A 17,687-nucleotide genomic window follows, 5' to 3' on the forward strand; every position below is an offset into this window, starting at 1 on the left:
GTTGAATTGCTGTGCAACTTCGTCTCTTGGACCGCAGCTATCAATACACCATGCCTTCCCATGAAGACGGTTATCACCTCGATCTTGCTCTGGAGCCCGTTACAGTTAAATTGAAGGAGCTTCATGTGGTTCGTGGACGTGTGGTGATGCGGGGTGTGTGTGGCCGTGACGCCATTGGCTGTGTGCGCTGCTGAGGTGGTTGCCGCCCTGTGGTGGTGGTGGGTGGCGTCGCAGTTGAGGTTTGTGAACGTGCAGCGCAACACGGGCCCTCGAAGTTCCTCGTCCAATCTCGCGTGGTGCGCAGATCTGAACATGCCCTAAAGTGGCACCAGCCAAGGCAGGTGTTGCACTTGACTGATGTCACATTACGGAATATCCTGGTCTGACATACCGTGCAGATTGTAGGAGGAACCAAGAGTTGTTGGCCGCGGCGTGTGGGTGGTGGTGCGGTTGTGTGTGTTCTGTGATCTGTCGTGGTTGTGGTGAGGTCTATTATGTTATGTTGTTGTGCTGTGGTGTTTGTGTGGGGCTGCTCAGGTGGACTGGGGTTAGCCGTGGTGGCTGCTCTGTTTGAGCAGCAGGGGGTCACAAACGACGTGGTCCACTGCCGATGTGTCCGTAATCATGAGCAGACTCTGAAGTTACTCCACCCCTCGCAAGCATTACACTTGACTGAGAGGTGGAGTTGTGGTGTAGTCATCTCTGGCATACACAGAAGGTGTAGGTTTCTGGCCCTGGGTTTGACTCGATACCAGCCCTGAGCAGAAGAATATGTAGCGAATGTAGCCCTATGAACGAACAACTTCTGAGATACTTCGCCGACCTAAACGGGGTTAGATCGCCGACAACAGCCCTTGGTCGGATAAAACCCGAGTACTCTCGACTAATATCCCTGAAAATTCCATTCGTGCACCTTGGCTTGATGGTCACTTATAGTCATTTATTGAACAATAACAAAATACTGGAGTATTGTGCTATTGAAAGAAAGAAAATTGTGCCAAAATTCCTTTTTGTTGCTCAACAAATGACTATAGGTGACCGTAGCGTCAAGGTCCAGGGTAAGTTGTAAGTTCAAGCCTTGAGTTAAGCCTAAGTGGAAGATTCTACCACCTTTTGTTTAATTGCGGTAGGTACTCAAACTTCGCAAAAATCAGTTTTTGCTATTCACCAAATGACTATAAGTGACCATCAAGTCAAGATGCACGAATGGTATTTTCAGGGATAGTAGTCGAGAGTTCTAGCTTTAATTTAAGTGGAAGGTTCTAAGACCTTTTGTTTTTTTGCTAGATCTTCTCAAATAGTTCAAAAACGCAATATTTTTTACATTTTGACCTCAAAATCTAAAGCTGCTGGAAACTTTGTACTCACGGATTCGTAGTCAGAACAAACAAGTTAATCAAAAAGAGCTTTAACATTTTAGGAAACTAAGTTTTTTTTCCATTTTTGTTGGCCTGTGTAATTGAACAAGCAAAAAGCGAAATCGTAAATGTGAAAATACAAAGCATAAGTCTCTTTTATTTCTAAAGCTCAACAGATTGTAATGCCAAATTTGCAAATTTGCGCATCCATGGTTTGGTGCTCATTTTTAACTAGGTTGCGCAAGTTACGACGTTTTTCTAGTGCGATTTAGAAATAACAGATTTTTTTTCTAGCATATTTATAAACAGAACGTTTATACAATCTTTTTTTTGAAACTAATGGTGATTTCGTTTCTTCCAAAAAATATTGCCCTTCCCCCGTGCAAAATGTAACTCTGTAAAAAGGCATGTTTTTGCCTTCTTGTCCTTGTCTAGCTCACGCATTCCATAATATTGTCGTTTTAAACATCTAATTTTCAGGGCAACCACCTCCCCTGACAAAGCTTGACAGGGCAGAGAATGTTCATTTTTTGCCTTACAAGAGTGTGACATTTTAAGAAACGAACACACAATTTTCTCACCCTTTGCCTTTAATTTAGAATCGAGCACGAAAAGAGAAAGGGGCAATCAAAAGGCAACATTTTTTGGTAATCACCATAAAGTAATTTGATGCATTATTTTAAATTACATTAATGACTTTTTAGATGTTTTTTATTTGGTTTCCCCTGACCTGGTGTCTGTAATCAAATCTTGCAATAAATTTTTAACCAACTTCCCGAGGAGCTTGAAACTTGGAAAGTTCAAACTTAGCTCGGAATTCCAATATAAACGAAGAATTAATCCTCTAAATGGTGGAGGAGCCGAGATATTTGAAAAACCCGCATTTACGGTCTGATTTGGTTCATAAGGGATGATCAATCTAGGAATTTGTTTTTTTTTTTTTTTTTTTNTATTACCCGAACAAACAAGAACTGGCATTTATTTTTTTTTTTAATAATTTCCTTCAAATGGCCGCAGACAGAGCATAACCGTCAATGGGGGGCGATAACTCACCATGATATCGGACTTTTTGTTGCCTGAAATTTAAGAAACATTTGGTTTCAACAAGTTATCAGTTTGGGATTTTTTCTTTGGAGTCATGTGAAGTCAAAAGTCTCCATCGACAACCCAGCTATGAAGCCAAAAATTACCGTTGATTTTTTAGATTTTTTTTTTGTGGAGGGTGTTGCGTATTTTCTTTCAAATCACGCATGAACAAAATTTACTTTTATATAGAAGAACATGCTCAACATCCTCGACAAAAAAAAAGAACGGTAATTTTTATTGACAAGAAACTTGTACTTTATTGTACTAAAATTCAATGGGTTACAAAACCGCATACTCAGAAATTTTAGAGATTCTGAATAAAAATTTTTAAATTTTGATATGGCAATTTTTTGAAGTTTAATTAATTTCTGTGAACTCTTTGCAAGCTTTGTACCTTTTATTTATGCAGTTTCTGTTATAGATTAAACTATATTTTAAATGAAAATTATTAAGAATAAATAAGTAGACATAAGTTGCAAACATCATTTTGAATTTTGCTACTATCTTATTGACCGCAGCTGTACATACAGTGGTGGATAAGTAGGGACACAACATTTTAAAAAGTTTTTCCTATTTTTCTTTTGTTTATTTGATATTTTTTTTTATAAAAGTATAGCTTTTTATCTAACGAAAACCATACTATAAATTCATATGGAGTGGAAAGATCGACCTATCTCGGCAGCCAGTTCGAAAACGCTCTATCTCAAAAAAACTTTCAAGAACGCCCTACTTCAGAATTTAATTGAAAAACACCCTATCTCAAAATTCGGTTCAAAAACGCCCTATCTCACTTCAAAATGTATTGAAAATATGCTGATATAGGGCGTTTTTGAATCGACATCTGAGATAGGGCGTTTTTGAAACGAGTTCTGAAATAGGGTGTTCTTGAAAAGTTTTTTGAGATAGAGCGTTTTTGAACAGGCTGCCGAGGTAGGTCGATCTTCCACTCAGCCATCGATATCTCCTTATAAAATTGGAATCAAATGAAAATTTTGGACAAATGTAGCACATTTGGAGAAAAACTAAAAAGTTCAAAACAAAATAGTGTAAAAAAGTTAAAACAAACTTTTATTTAACATGCGCACATAAATAAAACAAGTCAAGGATTTTTTTCAGGATTTATTTTAGTGCACATATTAAATGTTGTTTTAAAATTTAAAAAAAAAAATTTTTTTTTCATTAATACTCAATTAAACTTTGCTACTAGCGTTCCTTGTTTATTGTAAATCCGTGGTTGATCACTTTCTTTCTACATATATGATAATAATAATAAAAGATTTGGGAAAAGCAGCCTTTGAGAACACCTGAACCGACGGCAATGATAGATTTACACAAAAATTATTAAAACAATCATTCCTATTACGGCATCCGACAGATCCCATCCGCACGGATCTAATCCGATTCTCACTGTCGCAGCAAGTGAGTATGAAGGATTAGATTCGTGCTAATGACATTCGTTAGATACATGCCGTCGGATACTGTAATAGGCATAAAAGTATACGTTCAGTAGTTAAAAAGGCCGCGGACATCAAAAATAAAATAAAATAAGAAGTTTTTCCCAACATCGGCAGGCAATGACAAACCTCCGTGTATATTTGCGCCATGAAAAACAGCTTCTCATAAAAATACAATCGCCGTTTGGAGTCGGCGTAAAACTGTAGGTCCCTCCCATCTCTGTGACAACATCAAGGCGCACGCAACAAATTGGAGGAGAATTTCGGCCAACCACTAACACATTGTGTAAGCGCGAATCTATTATTATACGAGAATGCTCTCTACTGAGTTTTCGCCTGGAATATTACGCATTATAATTTTATTCGCATCCAAAGCTCTTCTTGCTATAAAAGAATTATTATAAAGGAATATAACAAACTCCAGCGTCATTTTGACCTATTGGATTTTGAAGATTATATGATGGGAAGAAACAAAGGTCATGTGATGTTTTTCCTTTCAGCGGATCTTCCAAAGGCTTCCAAAAATGTAAAAAAAAACAGTTACATGGATTTACTCGAGCGCGTCAGATTCTGATAGTGAATAAATCAAACGTGTTTCTGATGACGGAAATATTCTTATCTGCCGGTTTGCATAGTGAGGTTGGGCGTACGGAAGGGTCAAAAATTGGGTGACAAAAAAAATTTACTCGAGCGCATCAGATATTCACAAGGGATGTTAAATGGGCCCGAATAAACCTCCCATTCAATAATCTGACGATCCAGATGTGACGCAAGCTCGTGGCGTCTTCTTGAAGATGCAAAAAAAAAATCGCCATTTGGATTTACTCGAGCGCGTCAGATTTTCATACAGAAGGTTCATCTCGATGCCCTGGTCGTCCTGTTTCATAATCTGACGATTATCCGGAGGGGTTTTCTTAATCTGACGGTTTAAAAAAATAATTCCGTTTCTAAGATGCACAATCAACCAAACACATATTATTGTAAACAGTTATTATTTTATCCGTGGAACTATTACATACAGCAAGTGCGGTTCGACTTGGTCGTCTATTTCTTCTAAATTTTTCCCATCTGTAACAAGAAGTAATTTACAATATGTTCTTTTTTACATATTAAGTGAAAAATGTGTTATTATAGAATTTACAAGGTATTATACCTGAGTCCGCTAGAATAGTCCAACAAGTTTTTTGACAAGAATTTGATCCACAAAACACACAAAAACCATTTCCACTCATCGTGAATCACAAAATGTATACCATGTTTAACCTACGCAAGAACCGCATTAAGAAAAAAACCAATTTGACCAATTGACACATATTTCTTTCAAGCGTTTATACCTGTGTCTTTACAACACACTCACTGAAACCGTGTTCAAAAGTATACAAAATTTGTTATTTTATTTCAATATTTCATACAATAATTCAAATTAATTTTAATAATAATTCAAATTTAAAAGCGGTTGTATAAATAAAATCAGCCTATTTTCACTTCGCGTCGAATGAGTGATGTGTTTATACCTGTTTCCTAACCGATTTGAAATCAAATTCGAGTCAATACACTTTTGAAATTCAGAGCGTATTGAAATTTGGTTAATGCATCCGCTTTGAATCGCAGCGAACTGGGTCAAAGCGCTTTGTGTGTCGGTATAATGTTAGTAAAATTTAGTAATATTTCATGTAACACCATTGTAACACCATTTCATGATCGCCCATGATTGCGTGTTACTATACTAAGATACTGTATAAAGAGTGAGCAAGAAGGGAGCGGAGTTTGACATTTTTTCATGTATACGTAAACTTAAGGTTGCCGTATTCAAAATTATCTGAGAAATTCGTGTTTTTCTTACATACAAATTCTTATGTCTAGTGATTTTAGCTAAAAAATTAGTAAAATTCACATACATAAGTTAAAAAAGTAATTTTTAATTGATATTTGTTGAGCTAAAAGTTACATCATGTGCTAATAATTTTTCTTAATATAATTTTAATCTAATACTCCTTCGATTTACGATTATTTCAATCCTAATTCAAACTATTTTGACGGTTTTCGTCACTCGGGCTTGTGGAAATCGTCAGATCATATACTTCCCGTTATCCCTTAGCTGTATGCTTCATAATAAAAAAAATTTACCGCGCTCGAGAATATCCAGGTAACGTTTTTTTTGCAAGTTTTCGACGCTCCCAATCCCTTGCGTCTCGCTCAAATCGTCAGATTATTGAAATGCACACTTTTCAGCATGTAATTAACCCACTATTTCTTAATCTGACGCGATCGAGTAAATCCACCTATCATTTTTTTTACTATTCTGATCAGCTCTCCTATGCGCGCGGCTCTACATAGATGGCTTAGATTTGGCAGAGGTACTCAACAGGATGCAGGGTATCCCTCATATGTTAATCTGACGCGCTCGAGTAAATCGCCGAATCCCCTCTTGGGCTCCCCTACTACTACTTCAGAATTTGATTGAAGAACGCTCTTTTTCAGAATTTTGTTGCAAACCACCCTATCCCAGAATTTGGTTGAAGAACGCCCTAACGCAGAATTCGGTTCAGCTATTTTCAGCCAACAAACATATTTTCATTGAATATGTTTGTCGGGTCGCAATTGGCATGTATCCGAGGGATGCCATTCGCACGAATCTAATCCTTCTCACTCACTTATTGCGTCAGTGCGAATCGCATTCGATCTGTGGGGATGACATGGTAACAGGTATGATAAATTGCATTGAAATTTCCAGAAATTGGTCCTTATTATCCAAGGAATAAAGCCTATTATAAAGGAAAGCGATTCACAACATTTCTGTTTTGAGATTTTTGAAGGTTTATAGTATAAGCTATATACCAACAGGATTGTGGAGCCTACCTTGTTTTAAATTGCGATTTTCATACGTCCGAGAATGCACTCTACTGAGTTTTCTATGATTTCGCCTAGAATATTACCCATTATAATTTTATTCCCATCTAAAGCTCTTCCATGTTACTCGGAGGTCAGGATTGGCATAGCACAAGCGACCACAGTGCAAAATTTTTTCATGGCGTTGAGATCTGGCCTCTGTGCTGGCCACATCATTACGTTGAAATTTTGCTCAAACAGCCGGTGATGTCGAATCTTTTCAGAATTCTTTAGATCTCCGTCCTGCTGGCAAACGAGTTCATCCTCAGGGCATGCGATTTTGTCTACAAAGTCCGGAAAATATGTTTGGAGAATATGGAGATAGACTTCCTTCTTCATTATTCCTTTAATATTAACTAACGCCACAAAACGTAGCCAAGTAAAACACCCCCAAACTATTAATTTCTACGGTTCTACGTACCGGAATGCCTCGGGTTTTACTCGACCAAGGGATGTTGTTTCGGCGATCTAACCTCGTTTAGGTCGGCGAAGTATCTCAGAAGTTGGTCGTCCATAGGGACTACGCTACGCTAAGTACACTTCTGCTCAGGGCTGGCAACGAGTCAAACCCAGGGCCAGAAACCTACACCTGCTGTGTATGCCAGAGACGACTACACCACAACTCCACCTCAGTCAAGTGTAATGCTTGCGAGGGGTGGAGCCACCTGAGTATGCTCAGGACTACGGACACATCGGCAGTGGACCACATCTTATGTGGCCCCCTGCTGCTCAAACAGAGCAGCCTCCACGGCTAACCCCAGTCCACCCGAGCAGCTCAACACAGACACCACAGCACCACAACACAACAACACAATAGGCCACACCACAACCGCGACAGAGCACATAACAGACTACTCCTAATTCCTCCTACAATCTGCACGGCATGTTAGACCAGGATATTCCGTAATTCGGCATAGTCAAGTGCAACACCTGCCTTAGCTGGTACCACTTTAGGGCATGCATTGCTGCCCGGTCGCAAATCCCAACTGCGACGCCACCCACTACCATTACAGGGCAGCAACCTCCACAGCAGCGCACACAACCAATGGCGGCAACGCTACACACATCCCTCACACCCCGCATAACTACACGTCTCCCGAACCACATGAAGCTCCTTCAATTAAACTGTAACGGACTTCAGAGCAAGATCGAGGAGGTAACCGTCCGTATCGTCTTATTGAAGCAGACATCGACAGCAGGGATACCACCCTAGAATGTATCAGGGCATTGCTATCCGGTCAGGCGATGTTGAGCTCGAAATATTTAATGTATATAACCCCTGTCACTTGCTGCCCGGCAGGATATCACCCTGACACAGGTGCGCTCCTCAGAGGTGAAAACCGTATGGTAGTAGGTGACTGCAATGCGCACCACGATCTTTGGCACTCAAGCCTGTCAAACGATCGTAGGGGAACTGACTTGGCTGAGCAGATAGACGGTTCGACATTCTGCACAATGAATGACACGCACCCACCAGGATCATGGGCAGCTGCTGCAGCTCGCCAGACATAACAATAGTCAGCGCTGGTCTGATAAACAAAGTATCATGGCGACCTATGTTGACTTTGGCATAAGACCATCTGTCCATAGTCATCTCGATCGATAAACAAACCGACTATGCTTCCGCGGAGCACCGGACCTATATCAACTTTTCTAAAGCTTCGCCGAATTTACTGAGAGCACCTTCGCTGCGCTGCTCACACCAACCGACGTCCACCTTGGTGAACGTAAGTTCCGCAGGGTTGTCACTGCTGCTGCAGGCAGAATGCGGCTGTTCTAGCCGACGAGAGTGACAGCCTTCGTCGGGCCGATCCCAGAAATCCCCGTATCAGGGATCTCAACGCGGAGATTCGGCAACTAGTGAACGCACATAAGCGGAAGAAGTGGGAAGAGCATCTGAAGACCGGTAACTCTACCTCTGGTGTGAGTGAGCGTTGGTAAAACGTGAGGTCACTGTCCAATCCGACGAAGCACGACGATTGGTCGAAATTTCTTGCGGCGACCATGCTTCATCGGACCCGAAGCGATGCGCGAGCTATTTTAGCCGGAAATTCATACTGCATCCTTCGGTGGACAAATCCAAGCATCGAGTGACCAGAAGGCTGGACAAACTGCCAACAACTTGTGCCCCCCTTGCTTTCACTAGCGGTGAAGTTCAGGTGGCTATCGGGAAGGCGAAAGCCTCCAAAGCCATGGGTCCCGACGGAATATGCATGCTGATGCTGAAAAATTTGGGTCCTGCGGGAGTCGAACCTTACCGAGGTCCTCAATATGTCTATGGCCACTCTTATCATCCCAGACATCTGGAAGGTGGGGAGAGTAGTCCCACTGCTCAAACCGGGGAAACCAGCCAACAAAGGAGATTCTTATCGACCGATAACACTCCTTTCCCCGGTAGCGAAGACAATAGAGGCCTTTCTGCTCCCGTATTTCACAAACCAACTGACCCCAGCGAAGCATAAGCATGGTTTCCGTAAAGTGCACAGTACAACAACAGCACTTAACGCCATAAACACTCAGATAACAAGTGGCCTTAACCGCAACCGTCCCTTTGAGATAACTGTTCTAGTAGCGTTGGACCTTTCAAAGGGGTTTGACACCGCCAGCCACTCCACGCTACTAGAAGAAATAGAGGCTTCCTCTCTGCCACAGAGGCTCAAACGGTGGTCGGCGAATTATCTGAGTGGTCGACACTCGTCGGTAATGTTTAGAGAAAAATAAAACAGGGGGTTCCACAGGGTGGTGTCCTTTCCCCGCTACTGTTTAACTTTTACATTTCAAAGCTCCCTCAACCACCAGAGGGAGTCTCGATTGTATCCTACGCCGATGATTGCTCGATCATGGTGACTGGGAATAGAATTGATGACTTGTGTTCGAAAGCAAACCGGTGTCTCTCCGAGCTTTCTTGCTTCTTCACTGCAAGGAGCCTAACCCTCTCTCCTACGAAATCCTCTACGACCTTGTTCACCACCTGGACGAAGGAGGTCAGGCTACCGCTGGGAATTCACGCCGATGATACACCAATTGCGACGGTAAATAACCCCAAAATACTCGGAGTAACCTTCGACAGTCTGCTCTCCTTCTCTGCGCACGCAACCGCTATTGTCAACAAAGTACAGAGCCGCAACAAGGTCCTCAAGTCGCTAGCCGGCAGTACTTGGGGTATACAAGGCAATAGGCCGGCCGGTTTTAAATTACGCAGCACCAGTGTGGTCGCCGCCGGGGACAAGTAAGACGCAGTGGATAAATCTGCAGACAACTCAGAACCCCGCACTACGGACAGCGACTGGATGCCTTCTGATGACGCCTGAACACCACCTACTACACGACGAGGCGAAATTGCTTCCTGTCAAGGAGCATAACACCATGCTCTGCAATCAGTTCCTTGTCGGGAGCCATAGCCGTGGTCACCCGATTGGGCAGCTGCTTGCAGAAGAGCCCTCGCCAAGGCACGTCAGGAGGCATCTCTACGAACTGACGGACGAAGTCCAGAAGTTCATTAAACAACCTCTGGACCCGTCAGCATATCGACAGGCCCTGAACGGCATTCACAGGGAGTCAGTCTCGAGTTATGTAGACTCCAGACCTGTGAATGCCGTTCTAGGCGCACAACCACCGGACATAGACGAGACGGAGCTTCATCTGACTCGGGAGACAAGAACCACAATAGCCCAACTTCGATCTGGCTACTGCAGCAGGTTAAACTCATACCTGAGCAGACTAAACGCGAATGTGCCCAATGAGTATCCGGCATGCGGAGAGACACCTCATGACTCGAAGAATCTCTTCGTATGGCCGGAAAACCCAACAACCCTAACGCCTTTGTCCCTGTGGACCGACCCCATAGAGGCTGCACGCTTCATAGGGCTGCCGTTAGTGGAACATGACGACAACGACTGAGATATTAGCCGATCTGGGCGGGGTTGTTGTAACCTCTACAACTACAACAACATCAAAAACAACAACAACAACAGCAGCAGCAGCTGTAAAAACGAGGATAACTAAAAGTCGTGATTTTTTCAGCTTTAACCCTATATACCTGACCTAACCTGAATGGAAAATGTTTGGAATTGAGTGTTTGGCTGAATCTGCGAATCACGCAATCCATTCTTTGGAAAGCGCACATTAGCGCGAACCTATCATTGTGAATGCGTTGCGATTAGGAATGTTAATCACGGGATCCCGATATTTTTTCAGTGATGGAACCCATACTAAACACCTTTCATTTTATGGAACCCCAAATCAAATTACTAAAAATCAAAGGAAGTGCAATTTATGTAAATATGAATAAAAACGTTTACTAGAAATAAATAGTATACATACTTTAAATTTTAATGTGAAGAATGAAATTCACTGTTTTTAATTATTATATAAAATAGTAGTTCGATATAATGTCTATAATGTACTGAGTATTTCTGGGGTAACATCCAATTTCGACCTGAATTTGTTTTTTGTAGAAGTGTAACCTGAAAACCCTGTTAACAGAGTACGTTATGACAGAAGGAAGCAAAATTAAATGGCCTTTTTAGCGACTTCATGATATTTATTCTTAACACTAACCCAAAACTTTCAGATACACAGATTCAAATGTGCGTTTCAATGTCGAAGTACTCTGCAGACCTATGAATGCTTCGTAAATGGATTTTGAACCAAACCGATATTACTACTACCATCCGAATAATAATCTTACAAATATTTCAGGTGATTTACCAACTGCCCTGTTATGACATTTCACATTTCATTTGGCAATTCATCGCGTTCCTTGTAGAAAGTTGGATATATAACCCTTTGGCTACAGCGGCCAAGAACACATAGGTATCAGTGATGGAAAATCAAAATTTCAAATTGTGCCAAATTTTTCCTAAAAAATGTGCCGAAATGGATGTCAATATGCCATAGATTAAAAATCGGCCATAAGGCACCATTGTCTTTATAAAATACAGTGACGAGCAAAACTGTAACATTGTTTAACACTTTTTGTTTCAGCCACCACTATATTTCCAAGTTCCAACGACTTTCATCCTTTTGTTGAATATTCTTGTTGGTACATCCCTACTCCCTCTCTCATAATGATTTGAAGTCAATACAACAATAAAAAAACCAGCAGACAAAAATGTAAATTAAGGCAGATGTTACAGTTTTGCACTCACTCTCAGTTTTGCATTTGACAGTTATCTTTTACTTAGTTGGAAGTCAAATGACTTTTTTTCTATATTGTAATTTATTGAAGAAGTGATCACCAGTGAATAACAGAGTTAATCAGGAACCATAAATGTAAATAATAGATTTACTGCGGAAAGGCGGAACCGCACGAAAAGTGGCAAAAAATTTTGGAATTTGCTACTTAAAAATGTTAAGACTTAGAAAAAATATAGCCTAAAGTGTTCCCAAGGACAAAGGAACTCTGTTAAAAAATATTACGGTACGATATCTTGTGAACTTAGAAGCAAGTAGCGATGCAGCCACTATTACAGAAGCGCTTAAGGTATTAAACTTTAATGCAAATCAATAGACAGCGAGGCGAAGAATTGCCAAATTGAGCGCAAAGGCATCATAAAGAAGAAAAAAGCAAATTTGATCATAATACATGTGCGAGTGTGGCAGCATTTCGCTGCATCGCACGAAAACCGAACCGTTGCCTATTGGGATATGTTAGGCCGTTCAGAATGCAATAAAAAACATTTTTTTAAGTTTCAATTGAAGGTTATTTGGTCCCACAAGACTAAATTAATCGCTTTCAATCAGATGGCCGGGCATGGTATTGGGTCAAAGACCCAAATTAAGCCCATACGCAGCATGTAAGGCAAACTATGAATAACAGTGGTCGGTCAATAATAGTTTGGGGTTGTATTTCAAACATTTTCTTGGTCTGTTAGTACACATTATGCGTGAGGAACAGTATCTGTTCATATTTCGACAAAATTTGCAAGATGTAGTCGAAAAATGAGAGTTTCTGCTGAAAAATCACCCAATACATACTGCATATGTTCGCAAAGACTGGATACAAAAGCAAAAATTTGCTAATTTGAAATGACCTCCACAAACCGCGGACATGAATCTCATCGAGAATTTGCGAAATCAACTAAAAGCACAGCTTAATAAGTATCAAAGTCGGTAAAATCGAGTACATGAGCTGTGAAAGCAAACTAAGGATATACCTCCAGAATTTTTACAAAGATACAAATAAGGTATTATGTCTCAAATGATACTAGCCTTAAGTTTGGTACTTTATTGTAATCGTATGGTAACATCTTTTTATCGATACATTTTGACTGTCACTATAAGCATTACATCATTTTCAATTCTAAGATATCAATTATCATAGTTGTACACTGATCTATAGTTTCGTGTAATAAAGTACATATTAAACCGAACATAATAGTTGGCGACGAGAGGAAAGCAAAACTTGGCACACCAAGATGGATTCTGAGCAGCTAAGCAGTATTTTAACAGCATTGTCGTCCATGACAACAGCAATGCAGCAACAAGCAAATGTTGAAGCAGCGAGCACGAGCGTCACCATGTTAACCACATTCGAGGAATTTAATGCAAAAGTGGAGTCATTCAAGAACTATAGGAGCCGCCTGGAGTTACACTTCCAAATAAAAGGTATTTTCGAAAATAAACTTTGCACGAAGTTATTATTGCAATATATTGGGGCATCGAATTATGCACTTCTAGTGACGTTAGCAGCGCCACGAATAATTAGCGAATTGCAATATGCCGAGGTCATTAAGTTACTTGAAAACCATTTTAATGTCAGAAAGAATGTTCTGGTAGAACAACATCGATTCTTATCTGAAATCCAGAACGAAGGCCAGACAATCGCAGAATTTTCAGCTCAATTACAAAAAAAAGCTAGCGATTGCCAATTCACATGCGAATGTAGCAAATCAGTGGCAAACTTATTTTTACGCGCGCAATTCATACGAGGGTTGAGCGATAGTCCCTTTAGAGAACAACTACTACAAAACCCTGGAGACAATTTTACTAAGTTAGTTGAGCGAGCATCAGCTCTGGAAGCAGCGAAAATTGATAGTCAAGAAATAGCATCGGGAACCGGCCCCAATGATGTTAAACAGGTTAGAACTAAAAGCAAAGGCGATAAAGTGAAGCGAAATAAATACAAGGAATTAGGGTTGGAAAATAGGTGCTTGAGATGCGCGCGCCAAAACCATTTGACAAAGAACTGCAAAATGAACAAAAACAAACTAAACTGTGAATACTGTCACAAAACAGGGCATGTAAAAGACGTATGTATACAATACAAAATGAAGCAAAGAAAAGATCTAAAACAAACGAATAAAGTTACAGATTCGGAAAGTGAATTTTCAGAAGATGCCGCGGATATCCACAAAGTTATAGACATATACAAAAAGGAAGAAATATCAAAGAGAGAAATAGACAAATTCTATGCAAAAGTACTCATAGAGGGAAAAAGCCAAAAGTTCGAAGTTGATTCAGGGGCCGGGTACACCTTATTACCAGAAAATGATTTCAATAAACTGAAACTGAATGTAAACCTACAGAAGTCGAACGTCGCTTTCCGTTCGTATACCGGAGAAATTTTTCTACCAAAAGGAGTAGCAAAAGTAACGGTAGAGTACAAAAACAATAAGTCAATAGTAGATCTGTATGTGGTATCCGCTAGGCATACGCCTCTCTTAGGTCGAGTTTGGATTCGAAAGCTAGGTATCAAGCTAGAAGATGTTGATAAACAAGTAAAGGCAAAAACTCTATGCAACATAAATTCTATTGAAAGTCTAGTAACAAAATATCCGGAAGTATTTGAACAAAAAGTGGGGTGCATACCGAACATTTCATGCTCACTGAAGTTGGTACCAGGAGCAAAACCTGTATTTTTGAGAGAGCGACGAGTACCTTTCGCACTAAGAGATAAGGTCGAGGAAGAGCTCGACGAATGGGAGCGCGATGGCATTATCACGAAAGTGAATACCAGCAACTGGGGTTCACCATTGGTGGTTATTCCAAAACCGAACGGCAAGGTCCGTCTGTGCGTCGACTACAAAATAGCCGTCAACCCACAATTAGAGCCAGCTCACTACCCAATCACAAGAGTTGACAAAATACTGAATACCCTAAAAGATTGCAAATACTTCTGTAAGCTCGACCTGTATAAAGCGTACCTGCACGTAAAGGTTGATGAAGAAAGTAAGAACATACAAACAATATCAACACACAGAGGCACATATCGCATGAATCGTCTCGCGTTCGGGGTTAAGACCGCGCCGAGCGAATTTAACTGTATCTTAGACCAAATCTTACGTGATTTGCCAGGAACATCATCATATTTTGATGATATTATTGTATTCGCGAAAACCAAACAAGAATGCGAAGAAATGCTAACGAAGTGCCTAGATAAGTTGAAAGAATACAACTTGCACGTTAACAGAGATAAATGTCAGTTCTATAGAGAAAGAATACAGTATTTGGGGTATACGATAGAATACAATAAAATCACAAAATGTCCGGAAAAAGTAAAAGCCATTCGCGATATTCCGACCCCAAAGAGACCTGATGATCTGAGAAGGTTCTTGGGAATGATAACGTATTACTCGCGGTTCATTCCAGATCTATCAACTATTACTTACCCTTTGAGGAAGCTACTATCCAAAAATACAAAATTTAAATGGTCCGAGGAATGTCAATCCTCGTTCGAAAGACTTAAGCGCGAAATTCTAACCGATAGAGTTTTGAGGCCGTATGATGCAGATTTGCCTGTGGTTTTGACGTGTGATGCTAGCCCTACGGGCATTGCGGCAGTGCTGGCGCATGAAGAAAATGGGGTCGAACGACCGGTATCATTTATCTCACGAGCGTTAACTAAAGCAGAACAAAATTATAGTCAGTTAGATCGCGAAGCGCTAGCAATAATATTCGCAGTTGGCAAATTTTTTCAATATTTGTATGCAAGAGAATTTACATTAGTCACAGATAATCGACCCCTTTCTCGAATTCTGCATCAGAGCGAAAAAATTCCGGCAATGACATCGGCTCGACTACTACGTTACGCCTCTTTTCTTCAAGGTTTTAATTATAAAATGAAGCATCGGAAATCAGAACTGATTACACACGTCGATTGTTTGTCTAGAGCACCAGCAAAAGACTCGTCGAATAGATTCACATATTTTCTAGATGAGGAAGTGAATGCAATACAAATAGAAACAGTAAATACAATATCCACCAACATAGTTAGGGCGATATCTATTGCAAAAGAAACCGGAAATGACCCGGAGCTAGCTGAATTGAGAACGAAATTGATAAATGGTAAAATTCAAGATCCGGAATACACCATACAAAGTGATATTGTATTGAAGGGCCAAAGGGTAATGATTCCAAAGTCCCTGCGTGGCGAAATCCTAAAAGAGTTGCACTACACACATTTGGGAATCGTGAAAATGAAACAAATGGCTCGGCGATATTGCTACTGGAAAGGCATGGATGCAGATATAGAAAACTTAGTAAAATCGTGCCATGACTGCGCGATGGTCCGATAGGATCCAGCACAAATAACCACTCATAGTTGGGAACAGCCGCAAGAAAATTTTGAAAGGGTTCACATGGACTATGCTGGTCCATTTCAAAATCATTTTTTCTTCGTTCTCATCGACGCAAAATCAAAATGGCCGGAGATAAGGGTAATCAAGAATGCACCCACGTCCGAGAGCACGATCGAGTTATTAGAAGATATATTTTCAACACATGGACTGCCACAAGTGCTAGTCTCCGACAACGCTACAATTTTTCAAAGCAAATCGTTCAGATTATTCTGCCAAAGTAACGGCATCGTTCAAAAATTTATCGCACCAGGACACCCAGCTACGAACGGTCTAGCGGAAAGACACATCCAAACGCTGAAGAACAAACTCGAAGCAATGCAGCACGTTAACATACCAATGCGCAAGAAGGTCCACGAAATTGTAAGCCGTTATCGAATCACACCTTTAGAAAATAACAAAACTCCCGCGGAAATTTACCTGGGGCGGAAAACTCGAACCAGGTTAGATGCTATTAAACCCGTACACTACGGCGAAGCAACGTCGTCACCTATGGTCTCAGACCGAGCCCGACAATTTAGCGTGGGAGACCGGGTGCAAGTAAGATGGTTTCACAAAAATAAAGCAACATGGAAATTCGGCGTAGTTACAGAAAAGTTCGGGAAGTTACATTATCAAGTTGAATTAGATAATGGCTATACCCTCAAGAGACACATAAACCAACTTTATAAATCAAGCGTAACTAACGTCGAGGATCACAAAGAAACTACGGTAATAGAGAGAAAACAGAAACTACCAAACGAGATAATCATCGAGCGTCGAGTAGCTCCGCACATAGCTCCACAGCAACAAGCCGAAAGACAGGAGGTGGTACATCCACAACAGGACGCCGAACGACAACCCGAGCCCGTAAGACGATCAGGAAGGGCACGTAAACCGCCAGTCCGACTTCAAGACCATGAACTTTATTAGCGTGGGAGATTATTATGTCTCAAATGATACTAGCCTTAAGTTTGGTACTTTATTGTAATCGTATGGTAACATCTTTTTATCGATACATTTTGACTGTCACTATAAGCATTACATCATTTTCAATTCTAAGATATCAATTATCATAGTTGTACACTGATCTATAGTTTCGTGTAATAAAGTACATATTAAACCGAACATAATATAAGGTACGCCAAATCACATCCAGGAACTGAAACAGGCAAAAGAGTACTGAACATTGTGTTAGTAGTTCTTTTTTTTCGTGAAAATTGTTAAAAAGCTCTTAGAAATATATGAGTGCAAAACTGTAACATCTGCCTTAATTTACATTTTTGTCTGCTGGTTTTTTTATTGTTGTTGTATTGACTTCAAATCATTATGAGAGAGGGAGT

General features: G+C 40.6%; 2 protein-coding genes and 1 long non-coding RNA gene across 6 annotated transcripts in view; 1 reads left to right on the forward strand and 2 right to left on the reverse strand.

Moving 5' to 3' along the window:
* Positions 1 to 7,393, reverse strand: part of LOC108364648 (uncharacterized) — a 9,287-nt gene extending 1,894 nt beyond the window's left edge. The window contains exons 1-2 of the long non-coding RNA XR_001847787.1: positions 7,197 to 7,393; positions 847 to 853 (exon numbers count right to left, since the gene is read on the reverse strand). This is a non-coding gene — a long non-coding RNA (uncharacterized LOC108364648). The remainder of the gene's footprint in view (positions 1 to 846; positions 854 to 7,196) is intronic.
* Positions 1 to 17,687, reverse strand: part of Hsp110 (heat shock protein 70Cb) — a 92,338-nt gene that overhangs the window by 47,268 nt on the left and 27,383 nt on the right. The gene's annotated exons all lie outside the window — the stretch shown is intronic.
* LOC108364645 (uncharacterized protein K02A2.6-like) lies at positions 13,422 to 17,544 on the forward strand. The gene is made up of 2 exons (XM_017618406.1): positions 13,422 to 13,869; positions 13,925 to 17,544. Exon 2 carries the CDS (start codon positions 13,984 to 13,986, stop codon positions 16,303 to 16,305), a length of 2,322 nt encoding a protein of 773 aa, XP_017473895.1. The 5' UTR covers positions 13,422 to 13,869; positions 13,925 to 13,983; the 3' UTR covers positions 16,306 to 17,544.

This window comes from Rhagoletis zephyria, unplaced genomic scaffold, assembly GCF_001687245.7.
Source record: "Rhagoletis zephyria isolate East Lansing unplaced genomic scaffold, Rhagoletis_zephyria_1.1 Rzeph_scaffold_01621, whole genome shotgun sequence".
NCBI lineage: Eukaryota > Metazoa > Arthropoda > Insecta > Diptera > Tephritidae > Rhagoletis > Rhagoletis zephyria.